At 39.3% G+C, this 14,745-nt stretch overlaps 1 protein-coding gene across 1 annotated transcript in view; it reads right to left on the bottom strand.

Moving 5' to 3' along the window:
- cacna1ha (calcium channel, voltage-dependent, T type, alpha 1H subunit a) overlaps window positions 1-14,745 on the bottom strand; it is a 295,360-nt gene that overhangs the window by 176,402 nt on the left and 104,213 nt on the right. Inside the window, exons 7-8 of the mRNA XM_060840534.1 lie at window positions 13,599-14,385; window positions 4,547-4,938 (exon numbers count right to left, since the gene is read on the bottom strand). Coding sequence (XP_060696517.1) covers window positions 4,547-4,938; window positions 13,599-14,385 — 1,179 coding nt within the window. The remainder of the gene's footprint in view (window positions 1-4,546; window positions 4,939-13,598; window positions 14,386-14,745) is intronic.

Here is a 14,745-nt window from a genome sequence, read left to right as displayed (position 1 = left end):
CCCACCCTTTGGTATGCCAATATCTGATTCTCGCTGCATCTTACCACAGAACTCATCAGTGCCAGGATATGCTGGTACTAACCAACACTTCTTGCACCTATGCCATTTTAAAGGCCAGTTGTACACCCAGACAAACATGGTCAGTCTGATACTGCCTTGCCAGGTTCCTGGTATTTGCCCTGTTCGTGACAGATGGGGTAAATCAGCATTCTGCTTTGAAGGCAGGAACATGAAGGTCCACCTGCTGGAAGGGTGATGCAAAGGCAAGACTTTCTCTTCTCCAGACCAATAGTGGAGGTCACAACACCAAACTATGCCAGTCTGGCCCACTGTTGCCACACAGGTTGGAGCAGTCTCAGGCATCTGAAGGAATGAATAGCTGGGGAGGAAGGAGATCAATAACTTTCTCCATACTGCCAGTGTAAGTGCCACTATCTTCCCTCTGCCACTTCACATACATGCTTTCTCTGATACTACACACACTTCAAACAAGGCGTATGTTCTACCACCCTCACTTTTCCTTCAACATTTTCCCTCACACACCCCATAATCCACCCCAACCTCCAACACCATGAACACTGCTGTCTGCACTGCTTATCCACTTGCTCAGGACAGCTGTCCACCTGCATGATAGGTAAAGCTGTGTCATCAACTTTCATCTCCCTAAATATCTGCCTCTCTCTCATTCCAGGAGGAAAACAGCCCCAAAAAGATTCAGGATGGGTGGTGGGCAGCCTGACATTTGGCTCCTCATCCCTAATTTGGACAGCATCCACCATGGACTGACCGTGTCCAAGGTCGTGGATTGGTATCAGAGGCTGCCTTTAGCTTACTTTGTCAGGACCCACTGAGTAAAGGCCAAGCCCTTAACTTGACTGAGGCTTGCTAACAACTATGACAACATTCCTGGCTTTGTGTCCACACTAAACGGTATGGCAATACAGAAGTAATATGAGCATGATAGCTCAGCCTGAGAGAGAAAGAATGCACACAAAGGCATGACATGGCAATGCAAGGCCGGGATGCTTTAACTCAGAAGAGCACTATGAGAGCGAGCAAAGAGTCCAGAGATGCAGTCTTGCCCAAACCATGGGCTCGGTGCTGGTCCCTCAGTGCAAATCCTCCTTGCCGCAGCATCACTATGATAGCTGCCAGTGTAGACTGAGATGTAGTACTGAAGTTCAGAATCATCCTGCAAGAGGATTGGAAATGTGTCTTAGAAGCTGGCATCTGTGGTTGTGGGACACTTGTGAAAGGTGCCCACGGAGTGGATCCTGAGATTTTGATAGGTGAAAATGAGGACTGCAGATGCTGGACATTACAGTCAAGAGTGTGGTACTGGAAAAGCACAGCCTCATTCCTGATAAAGGGCTTTTGTCTGAAACGTCGATTCTACTGCTCCTCAGATGCTGCTTGACCTGCTGTGCTTTTCCAGCACCACACTCTCGATCCTGATATTTTGATGCCCAGTGTCAACATGGAGCTCTTTTGGATCAAACTGCAAGCTGAAGGCAACAGATATCCACTCTGACTTCCACAATGAGAATTCTTGACATCCAACTTGTTTGGCACATTTATTATGATAAAAAACTGTACATTAATGAGGCAAGTTGGGCTGTCAACGAGATGTTTAACAAGAAATAATTTCCCTTAATTGGCAATTGTTGCTGCCTAGTGAGAAGCTTGTTGCATCACCTGTCAAAAACATTAAAACATGGTGCAAATTGCTCTCATCATTAATGTAGGCTACACTGGACTTGTCATCCAATTCTGCCACAAATCTCATAAGATGCTGCTGTCCATTTTTAACTCCTGTTCTACACTACATCATTTAATCCAGGAATTCTGAATTACTTAGTTTCTGAAGACTTCTACAATGTTATCTATCAACTCTCCCTGTACGACAAAAGAGCTTCTTTTCAATGTAAAAATTAGCTATTCAACTTAAAGTGTATCGTTATTATTTTTGCTTCACATTATTATATAATGCTGGCCAAGACTTGGATGAGGTCATGGACATCAAATCCAGGCTCAGTTGAGCAGCGGAACGACAATGAATCATGGATTCTTATAGTGCAGAAAGAGGCCATTTGGTACATCATGCCTTCTGAACAGCATCCCACCAAGACCCAGCCCCTCTCCTATTTTCCTATCCCCACTAGCATGGCTAATCCACCTAACCTTCACATCTTTGAATTGTGGGAGGAAACCACAGCATCTGCAGTCCTCACTTTCTCCTAGGAAACCAGAGAACCAGGTGGAAACACATGCAGAAACAGGAAGAAAGTGCAAACTCCACACAGTCACCCAAGGCTGGAATCGAACCCAGGTCCCTGGCGCCTTGGGACAGCAGTGCTAACACTGAGTTACCATACCAACCTTTATCCATGTTGCACCTCTGACCTTTCTTGAATACTTATGAGAACTGAAGTTCAGTTATTGTTTGTTGACAAAATTGAATGATGCGGTTGTGTTCAAGCACATTTTGAAAATCATGACAGAAGGAAAATGGGAGCCAAGGAATATTGCTCAAGCCCCAGGTTTTCTATGTTCCCTATATTCCATGGACCCCTCTAAATCCGTCTCATCTTCTGGGCTTTGTGCCTCACCACAGACCCTCTCTGAGTTCAACTACAGTGGATTCATTATTATAACCTCTTGCTAGCACAAACGTTTCCTTGACCATGGGCAAGTGCTATTTGTGTCAATCTTGACAGTTTTTTGAAGAACTGACAAAGAAGATTGATGAAAGCAGAGGGATGGATGTTGTCTATAGCAACTTCAGTAAGATGTTTGAAAAAGTTCCACATGATAAACTGGTTAGCAAGGTTAGATCCCATGGAATACAAGAGCTAGCCATTTAGATCCAAAATTCGCTCGAAGATAAAAGACAGAGAGTGGTGGTGGAGGGTTGCTTTTCAGACTAGAAGCCTGTGACCAGTTGTGTGCGCAAGGAGCTGTGCTGAGTCCATTGCTTTCTGTCATTAATATAAATAATTTGGATGTGAATATAGGAGGTATAGTTAGTAAGTTTACAGATGACACCAAACTTGGTGATGTAGTGTACAGCGAAGGAGATTCATAATGCTTGAAAGTGGAGTCACAGGTAGACAGGGTCATGAAAAAGGGCTCATGCCCGAAACGTCAATTCTCCTGCTCTTTGGATGCTGCCTGACCTGCTGCGCTTTTCCAGCAACACATTTTCAGCCCAGCGTCATGAAAAAGGCATTTGGTACACTTGCCTTTATTGGTCAGTGCATTGTGCGTAGGTGCTGCGAGGTCATGATGCAGCTGTACAGGACATTAGTTAGGCCACTTTTGGAGTACTGCATTCAATTCTGGTTTCCCTGCTATTAGAAAGATGTTGTGAAAGTTGAAGTTGTTCAGAAAAGATATACAAGGATGTTGTCAGGGCTGGAGATTTTGAGCTATAGGGAGAGGCTGAACAGGCTGGGGTTAATTTCACCGAGCATCGGAGGCTAAGGGGTGACCTTATAGAGATTTATAAAATCATGAGGGGCATGAATAGGGTGAATAGCCAAGGTCTTTTGCCCCAGGATAGGGAGTCCAAAACTAGAGGGCATAAATTTAAGGTGAGAGAGGAAAAGATTTAAAAGAGACTAAGGGGCAACTTTTTCATATGTGTGTATATGGAATAAACTTCCAGGGAGGTAATGGACAATGGTACAATTACAACATTTAAAAGGCATCTGAATGGGTACATGAATAGGAAGGGTTTACAGGGATATGGCCCACACACTAGTAAATGGGACTAGATTAATTTAGGATACCTGGTGATCATGGACGAGTTGGACTGAAGGATCTGTTTCCATGCTGTACATCTCAATGTACATCTCAGACTAAACCTCCATAAAAGGAAGTCCTTATAAGGACTGCTTTATGAAACTTAAAGAAGTTTGAAGATTGATTGTCATTCAAAAGCCCAAATGACTTACAGATTACAAGGTATTACCAATAGGAATTCACTTCGCTGAAGCCTGCTGCCAAATCTTATTGATGACAACATTCAGGAATTATTGTCCAAATGTATTCTTTTCACCGTAACCCTCCTCAATTCTCATAACAGTTAACAACATTCATAAAATAATACATTTAGCTGACAGTAAAGCAGGACTGCCTACTTCAAACCTTTCTCTATGCTCTTAAGTAGGCTGTTTATGATAACAGACTTGTGTCAACAAATTCTAATTCCTCTCATGTTGCAAATCAGTAGGCCTTAAATCAATACATGACTACCAGTGATATTCATACAGACAGTTAATTTTAAACCTTAGCTCCACAGCTCACTGTAAATGTCACATCATGAAGTTTCAGCAGTACCTGTATGTCAATAAATTAACCTTTAATTGTAAATCATGTTTAATCAAATAATAAATGGATTGCATTTGTCCAATTAGCTTTTGAGGCTTGTCAAGCAATATAATACAAAGCCATAGCCAGGTCAGAAAACATTAGGTGCAATTCTTTTTTTTTACAAGAAATTCCAGTCACCAGATAGAAAAAAACATTAATTATTGACACTTACCTGTTCGTGGTATTCAATACCCATACTCAATGTATTGATCAGAATGGCAATCATAATTCCACGGTTAAAGTATTTACTTCCTACAATTCTTTTCATTTTTTCAGAGATTAATGTACATAGCAGGATTAATTTATTCTTTTCTTTTGGTTTATTTTTGTTCTTGTGTCTCTGATCTCTCTGGTCACCTTGAGTGATGTCTTGCGTAAATTCGTACACACCATCAGCATCGGACTCGTAACTTTCTGAATCGCTGAGCTCCAGGTCTGGATTTTCCAAAGCATGAGCACAATAAGGGCAGTTCTGGAGGTCACAAGTCAAAATACCAGCCTGTGCATTGGGTGTGGAACATGACACATTGAGTCCTGACAACTTGCTTGCAGCTTGAAAGATTCCTTCAAGAAAGATATCCAAACAGAGATATTAGGATGCAGCAAATATATATTATTTTTAGGTAAGAGGTGGCTACCTCTTACCTAAAACCTCAACAAGAATATTTTTTTATTTTTGAAGATGGTCTTGCAACTCTTTTAGACTGTTATTTTTGACATGAGATATTGATTTATTTAATGATTGCTCTTTGCATTCATTTAGTATTATGGAGTAATGACATATCTAATTCAGATTACTAATTGAGCAAGTATGATTGACTATGATTCCATTTACATGTCAAAGCAAAAAAGTCAAAGGTTAACCAAAAACTGCAACAAAATCAACATAAATTGCATTGGTTAAAATTCTTAAGATACGTTTCAATAGTCATTTAATTATTAAATCTGCTGAATTAAAAATATGAAGTCAACATTTTTATATTCAAACTATACCTTTATCTTTGGGTTCAATTAAAGAGAAGTCAATATTGATGAAAATTTAAGCAAGTCCTTCTAAGTGGCTAGAATAACCATAACCATGGTGGTGAACAAGAATAAAACATTTTTTTTATCTTATTGTATCTCTGAATATTATGTGGGAACTTTTTAACTATGAAAGATAGAAACAAAAAATCAATGAAACCACCGCTTCTTTACAAGACTACCCTATATTAGGCAAAAGCGGTAAAAGATGTCATTTGGTCTCATAACCCATTGTTTTAGTTTAAAAAAAAATGGCATTAGCCCTTCTAAAAATTAACCATAATTTTGGCTGTGGAGAAAGTAATTATCCATTGTAATTTTCAATAAATGGTCAACTATCTTATTTCGACAGCCTAGTTTAGGTTTACTAACCACAGAATTGAATTTGGTAAAATTTGGACCACGTTAGATTCTTGTTTTCGTAGGTAAAAACAATGACTGCCGATGCTGGAAACCAGATTCTGGAGGAGAGTGGTGCTGGAAAAGCACAGCAGTTCAGGCAGCATCCAAAACATCGATTTTCCTACTCCTCGGATGCTGCCTGAACTGCTGTGCTTTTCCAGCATCACTCTACATCCTGAATCTTGTTTTCCTAGACATTGATGATTTATACCTAAACACATCTACTGATCAATCAAATGAAACATACACACAACAATTAAGCATAGGTAGACTATCTCACCATATCGTTTTGTATGTATAAGCAGTATGACACTAAACAGTTTTCTCAATGGAAGACAACATTTATGTCTAGGGCCATTGCAAGGAGGGTTTAAAAAATAAATATTATAAAAGTTGGAGATTTAATCTACACATATGTCAAGATTGTAAACCTATTCATAAACATGCAGGTTTAAAATTTCAGTGTAGGGCGGCATTCTTTCCCCCAAATTGTCTAACTTCAGAACATTCACACCTTGTGACGGTAATTCAGAAGCAACATATCATGGGTTGTGAAGAAACGTCAATAATCTAAAGTCACGGTGAAGACCCAACTGATTTTTCATGGGAAGATAGTAGAACTTGAATATGGCTTCAGTTCAAAACACTGGAAACAGGTGCACCTTCAGGTCATAATCAACCTATTTAAGATTGATCCAGAATTTTGTACATCATCTTAAATTGCTTCCAGTGGGATGTTCCAATGAAGAACTAATTCGTTCTATATATGAATAATGATTACAAATCTAGGCAATAATATAGCTGACTATTGCAAAATTGGTTTACTTCAGGGAGCTAGGCTTAACACTATTTCTCAGTTATTGGCTTTGAACAAACAGTCAAATTTCTTATTTCTTTGACCTTTCTAACCATGGTTCCATTCTATAAATGATACTTAAAGCTATCCTGCTTTACAAGACAGTGTTTTAAAAAATTTGAATTCATTTTTTCACTTTGTTTCTATTCTCTCCTTCAACATTAATTTACATTTCCATTTTATTTCCTATGCCTTTACATATATACTTTCAAATCTTGTGTTGAAATTCATGTCGATACATCTATATTCAAATTAATTACAATACTTTGACATTATGTTAATACAGACTGATTTAATAACTGTTCCAAGTGTTGGTCCAGCATGATCTTCTTGATGCTGGGAATATGGTATAAATAAACTTGTCATGTGTTTAGCAACAACCTGAAGCAAGGTAGTAACTTATTAATTAAACAACAGATACTGAATCAGAAGTTAGAGTCATAAAGTTAGTCCAATTAGTCATTTCCCCATGCAAATTGTTTAAAAAGATTAGAGAATTCTAATAATCAGAAAAAATAAATCTCATAACAAACCTCCTAACGTTCTTTAAAAGTAGCCTATGATTGGTTTTGCAGATCTGACTATAGTGTGAGAGGTTATTATTAAATGACACCTTAGTTTGGAGTACAAATCCTAGGAATGAACAGGAGGACTCCAATTTATTTCACTTAATAGTAATAATAGTTAGTTATTGTTATATGTATTTATGCAAATACAGTAACATGCATGTAAGTCACCATAAGTCAGTGCCATTCTAATAACACAAATTAGAAAAATGAATAAATCATACAAATTTTTTGTTCCATACACAGCATCTTGATTTCCTAAATGACTATGGGATACTGCTACACCACGCAACTGCCAAAGCAGTCCCTGAGGCCGCAACACCAAGGAGGAACCATCGCTGACTGAACCCAGATGTTTCCTCTGCCATAGCCGCCTCATTGCTGCCAATATTCCAGCCACCACCATAGCCAAGAGATTGTCCCAACTCTTAAGGACCAGGACTTCCATCTTAATTTCCAAGAATCAACTGAGCATCCAAATTAACTCCCGAGGACCAAGAGATCACTCACTCTGTTGGCATTGCAGACACCACCAAAACATCAGAAGGAAAGAATGTACCCCAATTCATTGACACTGGAACAGTTGCTTAAGCTGTGACCACCTTGGCCACAAGGAAGGACTGGATCTGGCGCTCAACACTTCCCCGCAAATCTCTTCACAACCACAGCCGCAGAAAGAAGGAAAGGTTAATTCGATTCACAACTTAAATGAAGAAAAATATATTTTTTTAAAAAGTTGCTGTTCATATGTAAAAGGCATCAGATGGGTGAGAATTACTAGAATCAGGAAGAGTCCCAGAGGACTGGAAAATCGCTAACATGACACCTCTGTTTAAAAAGTGCATATGGCAAAAGATGGAAAATCACAGACTGATTCGCCTAATCTTGGTCATGGGTAAGATCCTGGAATCCATTGTGAAGGATGAGATTGCTGAATACTTGGCAGTGTATGGTAAAATAGGGCAAAGTCAGCATGGTTTCATCAAGGGGAGGTCATGCCTGACAAATTTTCTCGAATGCTTTGAGGAAGTAACCAGCAGATTAGACCAAGGAGAGCCAATATATGTTATCTACCTGAACTTCAAGAAGGCTTTTGACAAGGTGCCACATAGGAGGCTACTGAGTAAGATAAGAGCCCATGGTATTAGAGGCAAGGTGCTAGCATGGATAGGAGTGTGGCTGGCTGGCAGAAACCAGAGAGTAGCAATAAAAGGGTCCTTCTCAGGATGGCAGCCAGTGACAAGAGGTGTTTCGCAAGGCTCAGTGCTGGGCCACCATTTTTCACTTTATACATTAACAATCTAGATGAAAGAATTGAGGGCTTTCTGTCTAAGTTTTCAGATGATACAAAGATAAGTAGAAGGGCATGTAGCATTGTGGAGGTGGGGAGTCTACAGAAGGATTGGACAGGTTAGGAGAGTGTGCAAAGAAGTAGCAGATGGAGCACAACATGGGAAAGTGTGCGATCACACACTTTGGTAGGAAGAATAGAGGAATAGACTATTTTCTAAATGGGGAGAAAATTCAGAAGTCTGAAGTGCAAAGGACTTGGGAGTTCTAGTCTAGAATTCTCTCAAGGTAAACTTGCAGGTTGAATCAGTATTTAGGAAGACAAATGCAATTATGGCATTTATTTTGAGAGGACTTGAATATAAGAGCAGGGATGTACTTCTGAGGCTCTACAAGTCTCTGGTCAGACCACATTTGGAGTATTGTGTACAGTCTTGGGCCCAATATCTCAGGAAGGATGTAATGGCCTTGGAGTGTGTTCAGAGGAGGTTCTTGAGAACGGTCAGAAATGAAAAGCTTAACATACGAGGTACTTTTGAGGATTCTAGGTCTATACTCGAGCGTAGAAGGATGGGGGGGGGATCTAATTAAAACATACAGAATACTGAATGGCCTGGACAGATGCTGGGAAGGTGTTTTTGTTTCCATAAGAGAGACTAGGGCCTGAAGGCACAGCCTTGCGGTAAAGGGAAGATCTTTCAGAATGGAGATAAGGAGAAACTTCTTCAGCAGAGAATGGTGAATCTATGGAATTCTTTGTCATGGAAGGCTATGGAGTCCAGGTCATTGAGTATATTTAAGAGTGAATAGATAGATTCTTGAGTATCAAGGGGATCAAGGGTTATGAGGAGAAAGCGGTTGAAGAACTTACCAGCCATGATTGAATGACGGAGCAGACTTAATGGGCTGAATGGCCTAATTTCGGCTCCAATGTCTTATGGGCTGGGAACCTGAATACCTCTACCCTGCTGTTAAATATCAATAGCTCTGAAATCTTGGCATCTTTGTTTGAAGTTTAGCCCCAAAAAGATATTGAAGTTTTGGTAAGTCATGAAGATCACAGTTCCATTACTTCAATCAAATTGAACAGAGTGCGAGCTCTTAAGCATGTCTAGCACAAAAGGAATGGTTAGTCCAATTGTTAAACAGGACTCATTCTAATTTTGAATAGGATACAGATATTTACAGAAAGCTTTTGATAAGGTCTCACATAGCATGCAAAAACTAAAGTGCATTGGAGGTAGTGTACCACATCGACAGAGAACTGATTTGCAGACAGGAAATAAGAGTAGATCTTTATCCAAGTGTCAGTCACCAAATGCTGGGATACTGCAGGAATCAGTGCTTGTCCCCGAGCTATTCACAATATATATTAATGCTTTAGATGATGGAACTAAATGTTTTATCTCCAAGTTTGCAATCGCTAAAACTAAGCATGCAGATGCATCCTAGAATAATGAAGGAATTGAGAGTGGAATTGCAGTGGGACTGGCAATAAGCTTTCAATCTTCCAGAGGACTGGACAATCGTAAATGTAACACTTTTATTAAAAATAAAATTTGTAAAACTAAGCCCAGTTAATTTAACTGAAGTGGTGGGAAAACTTCTTGAAAAAAGATTATTCGGCACAGAATGCAATCTTGTGGAAAATGTGAGTTGACTAGGATGGCTTCTTTAAGGGAAAGTCATGTTTGCCTAACTTGCTGGAGCTTTTTGAAGTGAGAGATGATGAGGTAATGCTGTTGATGTGATGTACGTGGATGTCCAAAGATGTTCAATGCAGTGCCACACAACAGACTTGGGAGAAAAAGTTGAATAAATGGGACTGTAGCAACAAGGATGCAAAATTGGCAAGAGTGACAGGAAACAGAGTAATGGTTAATGAATACTTTTCAAGCTGGAGGAAGGTTTGTAGTGAAAACTAATGGGGGTCAATGCTTTTTGGTAATTTTAATGATCTAGAACCTGATGTGCAGGGCATAATTTCAAATGATACACAAAACCTGGAAACCTTGCAAACTTTGAGGAGGATAGTAAAAAACTAAATGTGACAGGACAGGTATAGTGAGTAGTTAAAAAGCATGCAACATTCTAGGCTTGATCAATAGTGGTTCAGATACAAGAGCAGGAGTTATACTGAACTGTATAAGGCACTAATTAGACTTCAAGTTTGGCCACCACATTTTTGAAGGATATGAACACAATGCAGGGAAAGTGGAAGAGGTTTACGTGATTGGTTCAGGGATGAAAAACTTCAGTTCTGAAGATAATATTGGAGAAGTTGACACTCTTCTCCTTGAAGAGAGGGCTAAGAGGATGTCTGATAGAGGTTTTCAAAATCAACCTCTCAAAAAAGGATCAAGAATGCGAGAGCATGGACACTAAGATATTTTGCAAAACGAGCAAACGTGATGTAAGAAAAAGTTTCTCAGAAAGTGAAGAGTTAGGATCTGGACCACACTGCCTGGAAGTATGGCGGAGGCAGGAGAATGGCACTAAGTCATATGTTCATCCAGTAAGCCTATGCAGATGTGATGAGCGAACAGCCTCCTTATGCAGTGTAGCTGTTCTGTAATTCTGGGGATCTATCAGGCATGGAACATTTTAAAGATATAATCTTCGAGTAAAAAATGAGGTCTGCAGATGCTGGAGATCACAGCTGCAAATGTGTTGCTGGTCAAAGCACAGCAGGTTAGGCAGCATCTCAGGAATAGAGAATTCGACGTTTCGAGCATATGGAGGGCTTATGCTCGAAACGTCGAATTCTCTATTCCTGAGATGCTGCCTAACCTGCTGTGCTTTGACCAGCAACACATTTGCAGCACATTTTAAAGATAGTTAATTCTCACATTTTCTGGGAGATACATCAATCAATATACACAACCGTTAGCCTTTGGAGATTCAAGAATCGTTGACTGACATATTTAAAATGATGATGGTCGAGAGTATGGTGCTGGAAAAGCACAATAGGTCAGGCAGCATCCGAGAAGCAGGAGAATTGACATTTCGGACACAAGCCCTTCATCAGCCCTTCTCATTCCTGATGAAGGGCTTATGCATGAAATGTCAATTCTCCTGCTCCTCGGATGCTGCCTGATCTGTTGTGCTTTTCCAGCACCACACTCTCGACTCTGATCTCCAGCATCTGCAGTCCTCACTTTCCCCATGTTTAAAACGATGAGAAAATGAAAACAGACTACTTTGGACACTCAGTCTAAGAGATGTATTAGATTAAATGTAAGATGATATGACAAAGGAATGGAAAGACTTTTATTCACATAGAATTTAAGCCTGTTGAACAAACTAGCAGAGTTAAAAGGTACATCATACTTGCATTTTTCATTCATGGCACACGAACATCCTGACTGGGTAACTGCATTTATTGCTCATCCCTAATTGTCCATGAGGCAAAGTCACCATGGTATTACCAGACCATAGCTTTGCTCTCTCATTTGGGAGATAACAAGTGGTGGTTTAACGTGAGAGTCACTATGCCTCAGGTGAGGGGTTGAGATTGAGAAGGTGAATTCTTTGTGGCAATCTCAGCTAGGGCAGGAATTGAATCCCACTGTTGCATTAACCTGCATTACAAATCAGCGGTCAAGCCAACTGAGCTCACCAGGAGGTGGCAGTGAACTGGTTACCGAACTGCTGCAGTCTTTAGGGTGTGGGACATCCACAGTTCTGTTAGAAAGGAGTTCCAGAATTTCAACCCATGACAGGGAAAATGTAAACATTTAAAAACTGATGATTGAAGGAAAGAGAAATAAAAGGATTATGTGGACAGACTACGCACATGGTATACATCCTCCATATATTTAATAGTCCTAATCCCAACAAAGAGAGTCTGTTTTCATGTTACAAATTCTGAACAATTCCACAACATGATCTTCTGCCCTGATGCACTAAAGTCTTTCCTGAGTCAATATTGCTGTGGCTTGTCCACCCTGACACATGGTCCAGTCTGTTTCAGATTTGATTGGGTTTTTGATAAGTAATTTATTTCAGGACTAGTAATTCAAGTCATGTCCAAACCCAGCACTGGACTGGAAATTCCAGCATCTCTTCTTTTGAACTTTATGACAGCTGCAAAAGCTCTCCAGGTAGATTAGTGACAAGTTAATCCCAATTTCCCAGCCAACAATTATATAACCTCACATAATGGAAGCTATGAGCATGCTAATACAGTAAGTCTCTGGGTTGCAAATGGGTTCTGTTCTTGAGTCCATTCACAAGTCGATTTGTATGTGAGTTGGAACAGCATGCAGGGCAATAAAAAGTAGGCATTTGTAAGTACAGGAAATGTTCTTTTGTCAGATATTTAAAATGATGCTCCTGTATGGGATCACTTTTGTAAGTTCAAATCTGCAAGTTGGATACTCGCAAGTCAGGGACCCTTGTATTGGTTTTGTGTTCTCGTTTACCAAGGGCAAACAGACTGAGTAATTTTCTGAATTGATAAATTAAATGATTTTGCAGTAAAAAAGATTTTGTACAATAATGTCTGAGATGTTTTGTAAATTGCAGATTGTTTGTTTAATTTTTAGCAAAGTGAAAATGATAGCTAGACTTGGTGGTAAAAATAGTCACAGCTAGTAAAGCAGTCAAGGCCTTAAGAAATTTAGCCCAAAAGTAATTCAAAACTATAGAGGTATAGTGACCATTCTGTTGCAAACTGTTGATCATCACTTAAATTGTCAGGATCTGAATTCTAATTATTAATCCTTTAATCTAGTCATCATTATAAAAAAAACACCGGTCTTACATATCTCTAACTAAACCTGTATCTAACAAAACACATAATAACCCAAATTCATAAAACCAGAATGGTATATACTAAAACTATATATAGTATAAGTAACTTGAAGTTTACTAAAGCCATCCATCATTTGGAACACCCTAACATGTTAACAACCAGGTAATCAGTCAGAGGTATATGTTAATCTTAAACTTCTAATTTTTCCAGTTTAAGGCATTTTAAATATCAGTGCATTTGTAAAATTAAGTGGCATTTGCAAGCAGCTTTTAAAATATTAGAATTAATTTTGAACAGACTATTCATTGCAAATAACAGTGATATTTCTTACCGTGTTCTCCCACAAAATGGTGCAGTTTGCCATAGGAATCTGCCAAGTTCATGTTTGGGTTCCCTCTGCCCGCAGTAATGGGTGTATTCCTGCTACTGTTGCCTTTTAGTTTTGGTGTGCAGCTGCTTCTACTAGTCACAGATGGAACTATTGTTGGATAGTTCATGCTTCCATGATGTGTAAGGCCAGTCATTAGTTTAACATTAGCTGTAGCGGAAGACTTGTATGTCATTTGTGGGCCTTCAAAGTGGCAGTCGGCATGGTAAATACTGTGAACGGACTCAGTACCTGAAGAAGGACTCTGATGGTTTAGTGCAGATGAAGGAAGCATAAGCTTACTGCCAGCTTGTAACGATTTGATCTCCATTTCACAAAGTTCTGGACTGCCCTGCTGTGCCTTTGAATTACCATTGCTGATATGGTAATGATGATGATGATGATGATGATGGTGATGAATTAAATGATGAATTGACCTTACACGACTTTTATTCTGCCATTTCCTCTCTTGACCATTTGAACTGTTTGGGGTGACCTTTTTGTGTTGTTTATTCTGCCAAATGTTGTAAAGGCGCAGTGTCCGCCGCTTCACTTTTCTAAAGAGGTGGCAAATGTATTTAAGGAGCTCTTCATAGAGGCTTCCAGGCTCTGAGAAACTGGCAATTGTGCTATCATTTGAAAGAAAGCGGGCTCGCTGCTCCTGCATTAACTGGTTTTCACGTTGCTTTGTTTCTGAAAACTGAGTTGCTATGACAACCAGGCACAAGTTAATCATGAAGAATGAACCGACCTAAAGAAATTTTTTTAAGGACATAAATACACAACGTCAATTTTACATTCACAAAGACAGCAAAAACGTTCATCCTTCTGCACTGGCAATCATTCCAACTGTGTTAATTAAATCATTTTGTTTTGTTGTAATGCAGGCATTAAGAAAACTCATCTCACACTCAGGAGATACTTAATATCTCAGCTTCCACATTATCAGTGATCTTACTTAATAATAAATATTGTATGAAGTAATATATTAAAGTGATATTTTAAAATTAATATAACTGAAAGAAATCAACTCTTACCACTACTTAATGTTTGTGGGAGATGGGATTATCCAATAACTGGGATACTGCCTTTCAAACAATTCTCTCTTCAA

This window comes from Hemiscyllium ocellatum, chromosome 20, assembly GCF_020745735.1.
Source record: "Hemiscyllium ocellatum isolate sHemOce1 chromosome 20, sHemOce1.pat.X.cur, whole genome shotgun sequence".
Lineage (NCBI taxonomy): Eukaryota > Metazoa > Chordata > Chondrichthyes > Orectolobiformes > Hemiscylliidae > Hemiscyllium > Hemiscyllium ocellatum.
The sequence above is the reverse complement of the archived record's forward strand: the minus strand, read 5'-3'. Positions and strand labels throughout refer to the sequence as shown.